The sequence below is a fragment of the Lontra canadensis genome, unplaced genomic scaffold (assembly GCF_010015895.1).
Source record: "Lontra canadensis isolate GAN:19392208 unplaced genomic scaffold, GSC_riverotter_1.0 scaffold16, whole genome shotgun sequence".
Taxonomy (NCBI): Eukaryota; Metazoa; Chordata; class Mammalia; order Carnivora; family Mustelidae; genus Lontra; species Lontra canadensis.
This window is the reverse complement of record NW_022631010.1, coordinates 6,966,454-6,982,301: the sequence shown is the minus strand read 5'-3', so window position 1 is coordinate 6,982,301 and position 15,848 is coordinate 6,966,454. Positions and strand designations below refer to the sequence as shown.

General features: G+C 41.5%; 1 protein-coding gene across 3 annotated transcripts in view; it reads right to left on the bottom strand.

The window, feature by feature from the left end:
- ATRN (attractin) overlaps positions 1-15,848 on the bottom strand; it is a 153,065-nt gene that overhangs the window by 46,863 nt on the left and 90,354 nt on the right. For all 3 annotated transcript variants that reach the window (XM_032859078.1, XM_032859076.1, XM_032859077.1), the window contains exons 19-24: positions 13,405-13,542; positions 11,086-11,179; positions 9,117-9,169; positions 6,781-6,875; positions 4,346-4,424; positions 2,333-2,490 (exon numbers count right to left, since the gene is read on the bottom strand). In XM_032859078.1, coding sequence (XP_032714969.1) covers positions 2,333-2,490; positions 4,346-4,424; positions 6,781-6,875; positions 9,117-9,169; positions 11,086-11,179; positions 13,405-13,542 — 617 coding nt within the window. The remainder of the gene's footprint in view (positions 1-2,332; positions 2,491-4,345; positions 4,425-6,780; positions 6,876-9,116; positions 9,170-11,085; positions 11,180-13,404; positions 13,543-15,848) is intronic.

Genomic DNA, 15,848 nt, shown 5'->3' with positions numbered 1-15,848 from the left:
GAGTCCCGCCTTGGGCTCCTTGCTCAGTGGGGAGCCTGCTTCTCCCTCTGCCTGTTCTCCCCCTGCTTGCATACACGCTCTTTCTGACAAATGGATAAATAAAATCTTAAAAAAATAAAATCTTTTATAATTGGGTTAAAAATATTTAAGATAAAATTTACTGTTTTAAGCATTTTTAAGTGTATGATTCAGTATTCTCAAGCACAGATGCTGCAAAGATTAGAGGATAGTGTGAATACCTTTGTGTTGATACATCTGAAAAAATGAAATAAATTAATGCCTAGAAAAAATTATTTTAAATGACTGAAACAGAAAATCCAAAATATCCTACAACTTTTAAAGAAGATGAATCAAGAGCTAAAAAAAAAAATTTCTACAAACAAAAAAATAGTAACGATTTTACAAGGGAGATTCTTTTTTTTTTAAATACTTTTTTTAAAAAAAGATTTATTTATTTACTTATTTGACAGACAGAGATCACAAGTAGGCAGAGAGGCAGGCAGAGAGAGAGAGGAGGAAGCAGGCTCCCCATTGAGCAGAAAGCCCGATGTGGGGCTCGATCCCAGGACCCTGGGATCATGACCTGAGCCGAAGGCAGAGGCTTTAACCCACTGAGCCACCAAGGCGTCCCTATAAGGGAGATTCTAATCTTATATAATCTCTTCCAGAAATGAGAAGAAAACTCCTCAATTTATAATTATTAATTATTAAAGGTTAGTATAACCTTGATATAAAAACAGAACAAGGACAGCAAAAGAAAACTGGAACAGTGGTATCATTCACTGAGAAAGGAAGCATGGGGTGTGGGGCTAAGGTCACAAGAACGATTACGTGCCAATGGCAGGAGCTCGTGATTGTCTGCTTGGAGATGTCTAGGCAGCAACTGAGAACACTGGTGTGGAGCACAAGCAGAAGCTGGGCTGGAGACAGAATTGAAATCCTATACGTGGGATGGAATTACCCAGGGAAACTGTGTGGGATGAAGACAAAGGAGAACCAATGTCTGATTCCCAGATAATCTCAATGTTTAAGGAAGGAGATTCCCTCAAGAGCCTGGCCAGAGAGTCAGGGAAAGAAGGACCAGGAAGGCAAGAAAGACGGTGACTCCAATGACTCAGTGAGAAGGAGAGGGGACTGGAGAATTGGTTGGGTGACTGGCTTCTTCTTAGACAGGACAGTTTTCAGGATGTGGTGAGGAAAGGAGGCACGGCTGCAGGCTGAGGGATGAGTGGGTAAGAGGAAGCACAAACAGGGAGCCAACACCAGAGAACGCCAGCTGAGGAGGGAAGCAGAGAGTGTGTAAGATCAAAGGGAAAGCAGACTAGAGGATGAACACATGGGTGACCAGCTAGACAGAGAAAGGGAAGCAGTTGGTGAGAAAAAAATCACAATACAGAGCCTATCCCCACATTCCAGGAACAGAAAGATTCTTCTTTAGTCACAGTCCCAAGGCATGAACACAAAATCACCAGGACTTGGTTTCAAACTCATCCTAACTGATCAGTGACGCCTTGTTTCTGAGAATCGGCAGACGGCCACAGACCAGGCCCATGACCATGCTTCCGTGGCTAACACTGGCCCCGTCCCTGAAATTCACCCCGCCCTGGATTCCATTTTCACCCCAAAGAGAGGGGGTAAAAGCGAAAAGTACTGAGGCAAGGCCTGGAGGACACAGCGGCAAATGACAAAGAGTAGAAATGGGGCCATGGGTCTTGGATAAGAAAGTCCACCGAAACCCTGAGAACTGAGAAAAGGCTCGAGGTTGATAACATCAGTGGCAGCAGCAGGTAACACGCCTTCAGGTCATGCACACAAAACCCGTCATGTGGAGAGCTACATGATCTGTGGAGGAGAGGCCAGGACTCACACGGGCCCGTGTTCTCCCACGTAACCCGATACTGCCGCCCACTCCACCCCAATCTATCTTCTTTAAACTGAGAGCAGTTGTGGCATCCTTCCATAGGACACTTCCACACTCTGGCTCTCACTGGTTTTCAGTGTGTTTCATTTATCCCTATTTGACTCATTCCAGAACCGAAGCTCTGCAGGCTTTTACATGGGAAGTGCTCAGTGAAGAAATGAATACAGCTGTAATTACCAAACATGCCAACTGGCTTTCAGAAGGGCTTATCGTTCTCTTTCTTAAGTGATTTAAGCCATCCCCACCACCGCTTTCCCTACGGTGGTCATGTGCTCAGTACTCCTTTGCCACAGGCTACAAAGGCAAAACAGTATCGTACACCCCATTTACCTCAAGTTTCAAATTAGAGGATTTAGTCTCCACTGAAAAGTTTTCACTGTCTGCAGGTTGAGACCAAAAAACACTTCTTACCTGAATTTTGATGGGCCAGGTGAAATTACTGACATAAACGAAGAAAGTGATATTTGGGTGGTTGCGAAAATCAAACTTCTCATTAGAGAAGCTATCTTTGTACTCCTTAATGTTGGTTTTTGAAACAACAGGCATCTCTTCTCCAGCCTGGGTTCCAGCTGTCAGGAAGAAAAGAAAGAAATACAAGAGTCTATTTTTTTGGACAGAATCTGCCCTCATTAATAACGACAACAGTCAGCATTTACTCAACACTTACTACGTTCCAGGAATAGTCTCTAAGAGCACAATCTCATCTAATTCTAACAATTTTCATTATTCTCATTTACAGATCAGGAAACTGAGGTTCAGAGAAATTAAGTAACTTGGTTCAGGTCACATAGCCGAGCAAGAAGCAGAGTTGAGATTTGCAGCGGGAAGGCTGATACGCAAGGCTGTGCCCTTAACCAGAATAGTTCCTCCAGGAGTCTCTGCGGCTCCTCTCCACTTAAACAACCAGACACCTAGCTGTGAACATACAGATACTAGAATCCTATCAACAATGACTTTCATTCTGCCTGTAGAACTTCAACTACTTTGCATTTCCCTTTTAGACCTGCTTGTCAGTGCTCCCCATCCCCCGCATCAGGAACACTGATTCACCTCTCACTTCCTAACAAGCAATGACCTCATGTCTCAACAGCAGCAGGGAACAAGGAGCTCTAGAGGGCCACCCAGTCTCTACTGTATTGAAAGTCCCCCCAATCTGGTATAAACTCATCCTATTCCCAAACAGTCCTTCATCGTTCCATACTCTCCCTCTGGAATCCTGGTGTCTACAAAGATTTGTAAAATAGATTTTTAGCATGTCTGCATTAAACACTGTGACTAGAGCCCAGAATGATCGTCACCTCATTGAGACAATCATTGAAAAGCATTCACGTGCTCAGAGATGCTGTCCTTCTCCCAATGTTCTCTGATAATTTTTCTTAAAAGTGTCTCCTCACTGCAAGTTTCTGAACCTTTTCTGAATTCCATACAATCTTTTAAGACATGGTAAACATAAGACATGCAAAGGTAATGTTTAATTTTGCTTCAGTCTAACTGGCTGTGTTCTGACCGAACACCAGCACTGAAAGAGCAAGGAGAAGGAAGTGTGGTTACCATCCGGTGAGAACCTGCTGTGTTTCAAGCACTACACGGACTACTTCCTTTATTGTCTCATTTCAGCTTTACCAGGCTGTGCACAGCTTGGTGTTTTTATCATCCCATTTATCATCCACGAGCAAACCAGCTCAGAAAGCCTAACCTCCCCAATTGCACAGTGCACCAGAGTCGGTAACAGACAGAGTTCAAACCCACATCTGTCGAGCTACGTTCAGAAGCACTTCATAAGGCCTGTCTGTCCCTACCTCAGTAGATCTGCCCAGATCATCTTTAGCGAATCGTAGCAAGGTGGACAAGAGAGCAAACAGTATGCTCTTAGAGCTTGATTTAATTCCCAAAGTATACTTCCTTGTACCTACCAAGATCTCATTTTGTTTTAAATAGTTCCATTTCTCACTTCTGAGGCCTGGCCGGGGATGACGAGGGGAAGGCCAGAGCAGTGGCTGCGGCAGGGCTGGGATAGCTGGGCACAGGGCAGGGGCTGAGTGCACACTCAGCCTGTCCCCACAGGAGGCAAGGGCATGCATAACCTGATGTCATTGACACAATTTTAGGAGATAAGTACTGCTGTCTGCTCTTTGTGACAAATAACCCTGCCTTTGAAGAAAAAGAGGCAAGGGCATGCATAACCTGATGTCATTGACACAATTTTAGGAGATAAGTACTGCTGTCTGTTCTTTGTGACAAATAACCCTAAGGTCCAGAGAGGGTTTCAGACACCTGTTTGAACCTCCCAGGTCACAAGAGGCAAAGGTGGGTTTCAAATCCATCTGTCTGGCTCCAGAGCCCCATTTCTCAACAACTACACGCATTTCTCAATCTACTACCAATCTACTCCACTTGGAAGGTCTTCTCTAGGTATGTCTTTACCTGAGAAGCTGGCAGCCCAGGTGATGTTGAGGTTAAAGTTTTTGGAGGCATTGATGAACATGTCCAAATCCCTGTTTTGCTGATAAGCAGTGCAAATAGTTAGAAAAGTAAGTACAACAGTTTCCAGATTTTAAAATAAAGAAGTAATTAAATTTTACTACTCTCGATTTTAACTACAAAACAGATATTTTACAGTGTCTTAAAAGGAACTCATGCTTATAACAGTCAGTAACATTTCCACCCAATATAAGCAATATATCCCAAGTAAATTTCATTTCTCTCTCATAAACATGCATGTGATTTAATGCTTTATCAAATGCCTAACTCCATAAGAAAGTAGGTTTTAGAAAGCCCCTGACCAGAGAACAATGACTTAAATTCTATGACATATGTTAGGGGAATCAGCTTCCTAAGAATCCTCTGGGAAAATTAAAGATACCATAATTTGAAGAGCTCGTCTAATTTATTTTGATTCTTGGTTTTAATGACTGAGAAAGACATCTCTGAGAAATGCATTGAGCCAACAGGTCGAAGTGCACTATTGGCTACACTAGGTAAACTGTAATATGAATTTTCAGTTTTCACTGAAACTTGACTAATAAATCTTTCTTGTCTTCAAAGAATTATTTTTGCAAGTGAATCAGATGTTGTATTTTTATATTTTACAAATGGATCCAATCCTGCTGGAATTCTTTTTCTTCAAAGGCAGGAAAACAAGTCAGGACAGTAAGATTTTTAAGGGTGTCGTTTTGATGGTAATTACAGCACAAAACCTTAACAATGGATACATTTCCAAATAGCCATTTTCAAAATGTGATCTCCAAACCAGGAGTTTCTCTCCCAAAGCAGTTAGTTGCCTTCTTGCTTATTGATATAACCTCACCTTCCTCTTACAGGGACAGCTCAAGTGTTTATTTTTAATATTTTGTGGAAGAATACTATTAACAATTAATAGTAGATCCTTTCCAAAGAAAGGATCAACAAACTTGAAATCCTAGTCCTTTTATAAAAGACAGAACATACACTTTAGATAACTCCATTAAATATTCTGTCATAAGATAAGCAAGGAACTCCAGAGAGGTCAAAAGATTTTCATGGTCACTCACCTCATTAAGAAGTATTACCAAGAGTCTATTATGTTTATTCAAAAAAGAGTTAACAACATCAATTACATCCTGCAAGACTGAGTACTTCTCCCAACTGCTTATGAATAAGATACTAAATAAATTTCATGTGTGGTACTTTTGCTATAATTTTATTCTAAACTCTTTTTTATTAATTCCAGTCAACATAGCCATTCAAATGATATGATATATAGTGTGTCCATATAATATTTTCATCTAAGGTCATCTATTATTTTTATTTAAAAAGAAATTCACTCTCTAGTACATTTCTTCTTAATTTTATCATTAAAATGGAATATAAAAAACAAATCTTACTTCCATGTGATTGTAAACATCCCACACTCTGGATTTTGTTCTACTAATTTATTTATTTTTTAGATTTGGCAATGTTTGTTAACAATAACATTTGTTAACAAAGGAACACAACCTGGCTTACTGTCATATTATTTTCCATGTATTTTTCATCATGTTTATGATGACAGGAATTTTGTAATGTTAAGTGGCTTTGTGTTATGTTGATGAGAAATAAACCTTCAAGGAAGTTCCTAAATAATTTATCATCAAGTTTAGTAAAATTTCATTATGTACTGGAGTGGCCATTGAATGACTTTATATTTTATCAAAGATATCGTATAGGTGTGTCTTCATGTTCTAGACACTTCACTTTTATTTGTCATGCTATGTTGGGTCCCTTCTACCACCAGGCAGTACCTTATGTCAGGCTGGTGGTCATCATTAATGAAAGTAGATATAAACCCACATTTCAAACAGTTGTCCTACTAATTCCAATTGTTTCTGGTTAACTTCTTGTTGGACCTGGCTATACCTTCAATTTTTTTACCTCCCAGTAAGGCCAACAACTTCCTATAGGCACAGAAGAATCTCCTCTGTGGGCTCCCAGGCATCAGTGGCATTAACTTCAATCTGCAGTTTCTTTGCAGGTACTTGTTAAGCCTCTGGTCCATTCTGAGAGAGTAAATCTGGGCCCTGCCATGTGCCCCTCTGATTAGGGACATCCCCCTGCAGTCTTCTCTCCTTTTCTGTGGGGGCTGTGACGAGCTGATGGGCAAACCAAGTCTATGTGTAGAGTCAGTCGGTCTGGGTGTCAGATCCTGGTAAACCTGAACAACACCATTCTTACCTTTGAGGTGGAGAGGGGATAAAGGGTAGCTTCTAACACTTCTTTCCTGAACCTCTAAACAGTTCTGTGTACTCCACTCTGGAGATCACTGCTAATGTTTCTACCCATAAATATCAAGAAAAAGATGCACATGAATTCAAAACAAAGCAAGAAAACTTTTAAAATCTTACTTCATCAGGGGTAGCCACAAAATTGATGGCTGTGTAATAGCGGTCATCTTCCTGGGATAGGCTAAAGGTGAACTGATAGTCAATGAGAAGAGTATCTATGGAAAGAAAGAAATGTGTATTTAAAAATTAAAACAAAACAGAATAGGTCTCTAGACATACAGATTGATTTCCTTACAAATATTCAATAGCCAGGAAACACTTTTAGCTCACTTACACCTGGGAAGTGGAAAGCTTTTCAAAGGCAGTCAAGTGGGCAGCATCATTTTATTTGGACTAACCTATCAAACTCTTCTTACATCAAGATGCCGGTTAAGACTTTGAGCTCCAATCTAACTCACCTACAAATATTAACCGTACCTCTATAACACATTAGGTTTTGCTTAAGGATACAAAGTTATAAATTAATGGTAAAGAAGAAACCAAGACCCCATGGAAAAATGGTTGATCCCAGGTCTGTAGCAAGGAATATGAGCCTTGATTATCTTGTTTTCAAAAGCAACAAAGCATTCAAAGACTAAAGTGATGTAGCAAAAGAAAATAGCTTTAAAGAGAGCCTATTGGACAAAGATGGTATAATTTTTTTTCAGTATAAAAAAGGTGGTTTTATTCAAGCACAGGAACAGGACCTTTAAGCAGAAAGAGCTGCCTAAAGATGGTATAATTTAATTCTAAAAAGTCCATTGTAAAACTTGACAACGTGACTTAAAAATGGGACAGAGGAGTTGAATAGCTATTTCTCCCAAGAAGATACACAAATGGCCAGTAAGCACACGAAAAGATGCTCAACATCAATAATCATTAGGAAAATACAAATCAGTTAAAAAACCACAATGAGATACCACCTCATGCATGGTGGGATGGCTACTATCAAATAAACAGAAGATAATTAAGTGTTGGTGGGCAAGTGGAGAAACTGGAAACCTTGTGCACTGCTAGTAGGAACGTGAAATGGTGCGACTAATGTGGAAAACAGTACGGTAGTTTCTCAAAAAATTAAATAGAGAATTATCAAATGATCCAGCAATTCTACTTTGCAGTACATACCCAAAGAACTGAAAGAGATACTTGTACACCGTGGTCATAGCAGCCAAACCTCATAGCTATTAGCCACAATAGCTAAAAGACGGAAGCAACCCTACGGTCCATCAGTAGTATACATAAAGTGGAATATTCAAAAGGAAGGAAACTCTGACATACACTACAACCTGGAACAACCTTGAAGACACGATGACAAATGAAATAAGCCAGTCACAAAAGACCTGTACTAAATGACAGTACTTACATGCGGTACCTAGAGTAGTCAACATTATAGAAACAGAAAACAGAATGGTGACTGCCAGGGGCTAGGGGAAGAGGGAAATGAAGAGCTGTTGATAAGTTTATTTTTAACTATTTAAGAAACTGCCAAATGGTTCTGCCAAAATGCCTACATCGTTTTATATTTCCACAAAGACGGATGAAAGTCGTACATAAAGGTTCTAGTTTCCCATATCACTGCTAAAACCTGCTATTTGGTATCGGCTTTATTTTTTCAAGATAGATAAGTTACAGCATACCAGATTACAAGAAATTAACTGATATAGTGGGGCACCTGATGGCTGGGTGGCTCAGCTGGTTAAGTGTCTGACTCTTGGTTTCAACTCGTGATCTCAGCGTCATGAGACTGAGCCCTCCCTTGGGCTCAGCAGCTTCTCCCTCTCCCTCTGCTCCCCCTGGCTATCTCTCTCTCACGCTCTCTAAAATAAATAAATAAATCTTGAAAAAAAAAAAAAAAAAGAATTGTTTCTGAGGGCACCTGGTGGCTCAGTCGGTTGAGTACCAACTCTTGATTTCAGCTCAGGTTGTGATCTCAGGTGGTGGGATCAAGTCCCACGTCCGGCTCCACACGCAGCACGGAGTCTGCTGGAGATTCTTTCTCTCCCTCTGCCCCTCCCCCTGCTTGTGCTCTCTCTCTAAATAAATAAAACCTTAAAAAAAAAATGGTTTCTGACCTATATCCTGAATGTGCAATATGTTGACCCCAACCAGGTAATGGCAAATGAAATTAGGTTTCAAGAGAACATAAATGAGGAAAGCCAGAGGTATGTATTTCTGTAATCTCCCCTGATATCTGCTATGGACATATTAACTAAACCACAACCATAATTAACACAGCTTCAAATGGTGTTCCTATATGCATAAGTGGAACAGAATGGAAACACATCAAATTAGGACACACTTCCACAAAGGGCTATATTTTCGTAGCACTTACCATTCTTAAACCACGTTAAAGTAAATAACTAAGTTTTATTGAACTACTTTGCTTCTAGACAAATATGAATTGTGAAAACACTTACAATAACACGTTCCTTTGAGAGGGTTTCCCTGGTATCGATTTTCTACCTCACATCTAGGGGGATAAAAATAAAGATTATTTTCTATTGATGGTTAAAACAAAATCTACATTCATCTTAAAACCAAATCTACATTCATCTTAAAACCACGCGGATCCTTTCCTATAAAACTACATTACAAAAAGTGTGAGTCATGATAATTACATTCTTCACGGTCACTCAGATCAGGCAGGCTGAGGAGTCTGTGTTCATGCTGAGTACCGACCACCCGGCACTTCACGCCCTTCCAACTGATAAACATTTGCCAAAGCACAGGAGACAAATCCAAATGTAATAAATCTAGATCCTACTTATTTTCATGAAAAACACATTTCAACTTTTGTGTGTACTAAATATTCCTCTAAAAGTGAAGTTAAAACATTTTTCAAATATCCTTTTCTCACTTCCTTCCTGTTCTCCCTGGATAAAACTGAGCCATTCTTTTAAAAATAAGAAAAGGCTAAATATCAAGAATCACTTTCACTTTTTTTTAAAAAGTCCTTGAACATGGTTCACCAGTCACCAGAGAAAAAAATAAGTTCTAAAAAAGAATCATTACTTTCCCCCACAAATATTATCTGTGAACATCAGCAAAACGCAGTCTCCCACTTCACAAGGCCATTTATACTGGCAGGCCCAGGAGCTAAGAGCTATTAGGAAGATGGGGAAAGCTTGGGTCAAGCACTTTTGCTGGATAAATAATACATGAAATTGTGTCCTTGGATCCAGGGTGATTCTTAGCACTTGCTTCTAACTAAAATCTCTTGAAAAGAAAGTCTTTCACTGGACCTATATCTCATTTCGTTACTGCATGCCTAATTGAGGGCAGGAGTGATTAATTATGCTCTATTATATGGTTCTGTTTAAAGGAACCTAGGTCCAAAAGCTAAACTTAATCTTTGATTAGACATTTCTTCATGTATTGGCTTTAAGGCATCATGAAACCAGTAAACGTGCCCAGTGGTGTCAATTGTAAAATGCAGACAGAATAATTCCTTCCTTGAACATCACTATCAAAGTCACTGGTGACCTTACTACTAGTGTTTTTTGAGAAAAAGTTTACCAATGATGTATCTGCTTGTCTCAGCTTAATGTTGTGATACCACTATGACCTCTCTCTCAAGTCTCTTCTTGAGAGAATGAGTAAAGCTGGTGCTTGTGTTTTATGAGGTTTCCTAGTGAGGCAAACCGGTATATATTCGTCAGGGAACAATCTTGTTCCAACTCACCAGGACACTAAAAACAATTATTGCTAGTACTGCTATTGATGGACAGGGAAACTGAGGTTCAGAGCAGTTAAGTGATTTGTCTCAAGAGTGCCCTGCTTCTTGGAGGCAGAGCCAGGGCTAAAATTCCATGTCTGTCTGACGCTATTGGCCTCCTCATGGATGGGAACCCCAGACTCTTCCCTGGAAGATGTCTAGCAGACTTCACCAAGGAAAATGCTAGAAGAGGAGGGATGTGTTAAAGGCCAGGGGATCAGCTCCATCATCAGACAACCAAAATGCTAAATAAAACACTGTCCTGGAATACCAAGTCTTCTAGCTCTTTCTCAGGAAAGGGTACAATCTCCTGATGTGACAAAAATTGAACAGTGGTTGAAGGTAAGACTGATCCAAGTCAGCAATGCAGTCAGTGCCACTCAAACATAAAAATGTGACCTAAGGAGCCATCAAGGAATTGCTGCTGAACCTCCTCAGTATGGAGGCTGACCGAATTAGATCCGCCTGAAGTAGAAAAGGTAGAATTCCAAACTCATCAACCTGGGGATCCCCCCCACCCAGAGCCCATAACAAAAGGGCACAGGGAAGGGGTGGCTCTTGTGGTCCAGCAGCATCATAGTTCCTTGGCCTCCCTTGTGGTACAGACCCAGCTGGCCTGGCTGTCAGTCACTAAACCCACGTGGGGCCTGTGGCAGGAGTGTGGTACTCACAGCTGGCACTCGTCCCCCTTGACGCCCTTGGTGGTGCAGAAGCACTTGCCCGTGTTGGTGTTACACAGCGATGCGTGCCCGTTGCACTTGCAGGCTGGGGAGAAGGAAAAGGAATGGAAGTCACAACTGGCGTGAAAGAACACCACTATCAGAGACTTTTCCTGAAACACATAATTTTATCTGAATTGGATTCGATAGGAAAGACATTAGAATGAAAGCATTTAAAGGCTAAGATTCAAGTTTTCCAGCTAACAATTTATCTCAAACAATGTAAAGGCAACATGAGAAGAACCAGAGTCCAAGGACAGGAGGAAAGAGAGCGCTGGCTTCTACTGCCATCTGAAGCAACCATTTGGATCTATTTTGATCTTCTCAATAGGCTGTTTTTCACTATTATGACTCATTCGTTCGGTAAATATTTATGAAGCATCTCTCGTGTGCCAGGCGCTGGGTACGGGGGCACTGACTCAGTCCCTGTCCCCAAGGAGTTGCTCTGAGCAATAACTGCCCCTCAGGGGGAGGCTTGGTCTGGCTGCACTCAGCCTCCAATGAGGTGCCTGCCCCACAGAGGCCGAGTTTCAAATCCCAGCAGGGCTCAGAAGCGGGGTGAGATCACAGTGGCAGGTCAGTGTTTCAGAGGCCCTGCAGGACTTGCACCTGGCCTTCTCTGTAGCCGCTGCAGAAACGGGCACCCATGTGGGGTGCCCACAGGGATGGGGTCCTGTGATCACTGTCAAATGGATGAAGTCCAGTCACAAAGTGTGGGGAAAATATTTTTATTCAAGACCTTTCAATCTGAGCCCGAAATGTTCTTGAAGAGTGGGGGCCAATGGCAGCAAAAGAGTACTAGTAAACACCCACACTTCCTGAGCACTCACTATGTGTCATGCACTGCTCTGACTGCTTCCATCTTGACCGCCATCCTTTTATCCCCATTTTACGGATGAGGAAACTGAATCCCAGAGAGGTTAAGGGATACACTGCTAAGATGCCAGCTGTCTCGTGGTTGCTCTGGGATCAATTCTCAAGGGCCATGCTAAGGAGTCTGGAGGTGGCATGTGGGGAGAAGTTAGAGATTTTACTTCCTTATTTATTTTCCTACTCATAACCTGAAGGGTCTTCCCACTGGAAGTAAGAACGAGCCAAAAAGCAGCTCGCCAGCCTCACTGATCATTTTAAAAAAAGGTATTAATTTATGTTCTAACACAAAAAAGTCCTCGCTTACAGGAATCTATTTGACATGCATACGGAAACAGAGAACTATTTAAATCTTCAAAATATACGAGAAGTGGGGCGCCTGGGTGGCTCAGTCAGCTAAGCATCTGCCTTCAGCTCAGGTCATGATCCTAGGGTCTAGGATCGAGTCCCATGTTGGGCTCTCTGCTCAGTGGGGAGCCTACTTCTCCCTCCCCCTCTCCCTCTGCCCCTTCCCCTTGCTTGTGCAGCTCTCTCCTTCTCTCTCTCTGTTGAATAAACTAAAAAATAATAAATTTATATATATATAAATTTGTATAATATAAACACACACACACACACACACACTCTCTCTCTCTCTCTCTCTCTCTCTCTAGATGTACTAAGGAATCCAGCTCCTGGTTAAAACCCCATGTGTGGTGTTTTGGATCCGACCACAAGCTAAAACCCAGGCTTAGCCAGCAGATCTCCTGTTCCTGAGGGGGGTCTCTGAGGGAAAGCTGCAGTCACAGTCCCAGGGCAACCCACTCCCCAAGTCAGCCATGTTCCATCACATATTTGCATTCCTAGTGTAAGTATCTTTGCTCCTGAGTCTCTTTATCTGGGCCTGGGCAGACCCTCTTTGGGAGCCTTGCTGAGCCTCCTCAGGATGGGGGGAAGAGTGAGGGAGCCCTGAAGACATCGTCCCCACTCTCAGTCCCCAGCACCCTCCCTCTCCCTCCCCTCTCCAGGGCCCATGACAGGTTTTTGCTGGAGCCTTCTGTCCTGGGCTCTCCCCACCTCTGTGCTGATCCACCTGACGCTCAACCAACATCCAGTCCTGGACGGAAAGGAAATGTGGGGACTCAGAGCTTTCTTGGGTTTAAGCTTAAGCCTCTTGCTTTACCACCACAGTAAGCGATTAAAGGCTTAACTCTTCCATTTTCAGCTTGTTGGCGTTAACTGGCTACTCTAATACTTGGCAGCTCTGCTCACTCTCTCACAGGCTTAGCTGAGCTCCTGACAAGCATGACAACAAAGGCAGTATCCAAAACCAAGTGGCTTCTGTCCTCCTGATATTCAAGTCAAACAGAGGCACTGCGTTCCAGCTGGTCTGCAATCAGTAACCCTGAGGGATTTACTTACGCTGACACCTTCCCCCATTGGTGGGATCACCATAGAAGCCAGATATGCAGGTCTCGCAGTGCTTGCCTGTGGTCAGGTTCTCACACTTCTCACAGATACTCTGATTAACGCACTTGCTGTGGCCATTGCACTGGCATGCTGGAAAAGAAAGCGTTAAAAAAAAAAAAAAGGCATTTTAAGGGGACTGTCCCGTGGTAGAACAGAGTGGAGTAAATTCCATGAGATTTATTTGCAACTATCTATTTAAGTTCTTTATTACCTCTAAGGATAAAATCATTAAAACTGGCCCACTAAAAACAAGTTGGGAAAATAAGATAAAAACATCCATACAGGACTAGCCCAGGAAAATCAGAAATATACCACAACAGGGTGAAAATCTATAGCCCTTAAAAAAAAATTTGTTGTTCATAAAAATAATGCATGTTCATGATAGTAAATTTAAAAAATATAAGGAAGAGGGGAAAATAATTTTCAATTGCACCATACAGAGATCACTGCACATATTTGGGATTTTTAGTTCAAGAAATTTATTTTTTCTATATAGTTTTACACAGTTGTGCTTATATTAATACTCAACTTTGATTTTTTTTTTTTACTTACAGCACAATTACTTTGCCACATTATTTGATCTATCATAAATAAAACCTTACATGGCAGAATGTCTATGAATCCTAACAGCTACTTAACCATTCCCTTACATTCTGATATTTAGTTTGCCTTCAATTTTTCTTTTTTAGAAAAATTACCATCTTTATATATAAAAACATTCCCACAAGTGGAATTAGTAAGATTCTTTTTTTTTTTTTTGAAGATTTTATTTATTTATTTGACAGAGATCACAAGTAGGCAGAGAGAGAGGGGGAAGCAGGCTCCCCACTGAGCAGAGAGCCCGATGCGGGGCTTGATCCCAGGACCCTGAGATCACGACCTGAGCTGAAGGCAGAGGCTTAACCCACTGAGCCACCCAGGGGCCCCGGAATTAGTAAGATTCTTAACGCCCATAGGACCTTACAACCAGAAAGGCATATGAAAGGTGGACCTCTCAGGACTACTTCAGGACAGCTGGTTAGGCTGTGCACTGCGGACTCCAGCAGGACCAGAGCGCACAATCTACACTGCAGGCAGAAGATCTGACTCTGTACATCTTTGTCCCCCAGCTTTACTGAGATACTACTGACACGTAATATTGTGTGAGGAGCATAATGCACCCATAGCATTAGCTTTGACTAACCTTTTGATTTGTTCTATGTAGATTGTAAGTCTACATAGCAGTTACTATTGCACCAAAAAAGTAGGATATGCACATCGTTCCTGTGAAGATGAATAACTATATATATCAAAAAGGCAAAGCAGAGCACACACACAAAAATGCAACACCTAAAATTATTTACCAATAAAATCCGTATCCTAGATAAAAAGACTAGAAACATGCTTCTCCCTCTTTACCCCTTCAAAATCCCACTGAAATTACTGAAAAAAAAAGTAAAAACAAGGATAAACCCATAGCAATATAGGACAAGAGGAAAAGGTGCTATCAGATGTATTGAGAAATACTTCTGAATTACTGAGCAATTTCTAGAAATTATAAAACAGATGGTGTCAATCTGATAGAAAAGGGAGTTGAGACATCTGTCTTCTAGTGCGGGAGGGGACAGCTAAACTGACTAGATGCTCGTTACCAATGGACACCTGAAAAATCCAGTTGGGGCTGGGAGACAGAGCAGGCCTTAGGAGAGTGGCAGACAGCAGGAAGTGCCTCCTGACCGGTTACGTGTCTGTTCAACCTCCCACCCCATACAAAAATAAACCCCAAAGGGCTGATGGACATAAATATAAGAGAAATATCTATGAAACTCTAAAAAGAAGAGATAGGAGTAAATCTTTGTGATCTTGAGTTAGCTATGCACTGATTTCTTAGATACGATACCAAAAACACATGGGATAAAAGAAAACACCAATGCCCCGGATTTAGAAAATTTAGAACTTTTATATTTCAAAAGATACAACCAAAAAAGTAAAAAGAAACCCTCAGAATGGGAAAAAATATTTGAAAATCATATAATCAATAAGAACTTGTATCTAGACTTCATAAAGAATTCTATGAGTCCGGGCGCCTGGGTGGTTCAGTAGGTTAAGGCCTCTGCCTTCAGCTTGGGTCATGATCCCAGGGTCATGGGATCGAGTCCGGCATCTGACTCTCTGCTCAGCGGGGAGCCTGCTTCCCCCCACCCTGCCGCACCTACCTCTGCCTGCCTCTCTGCCTACTTATGATCGCTGTCAAATAAATAAATAAAATCTTTTTAAAAATTGTTTAAAAAAAAGAATTCTATGAGTCAATAATTAACAGACAAATACACAATTTAAAAATGGGCAAAGAGGGGTGCCTGGGTGGCTCAGTGGGTTAAGCCTCTGCCTTCAGCTCGGGCCATGATCCCAGGGTCCCG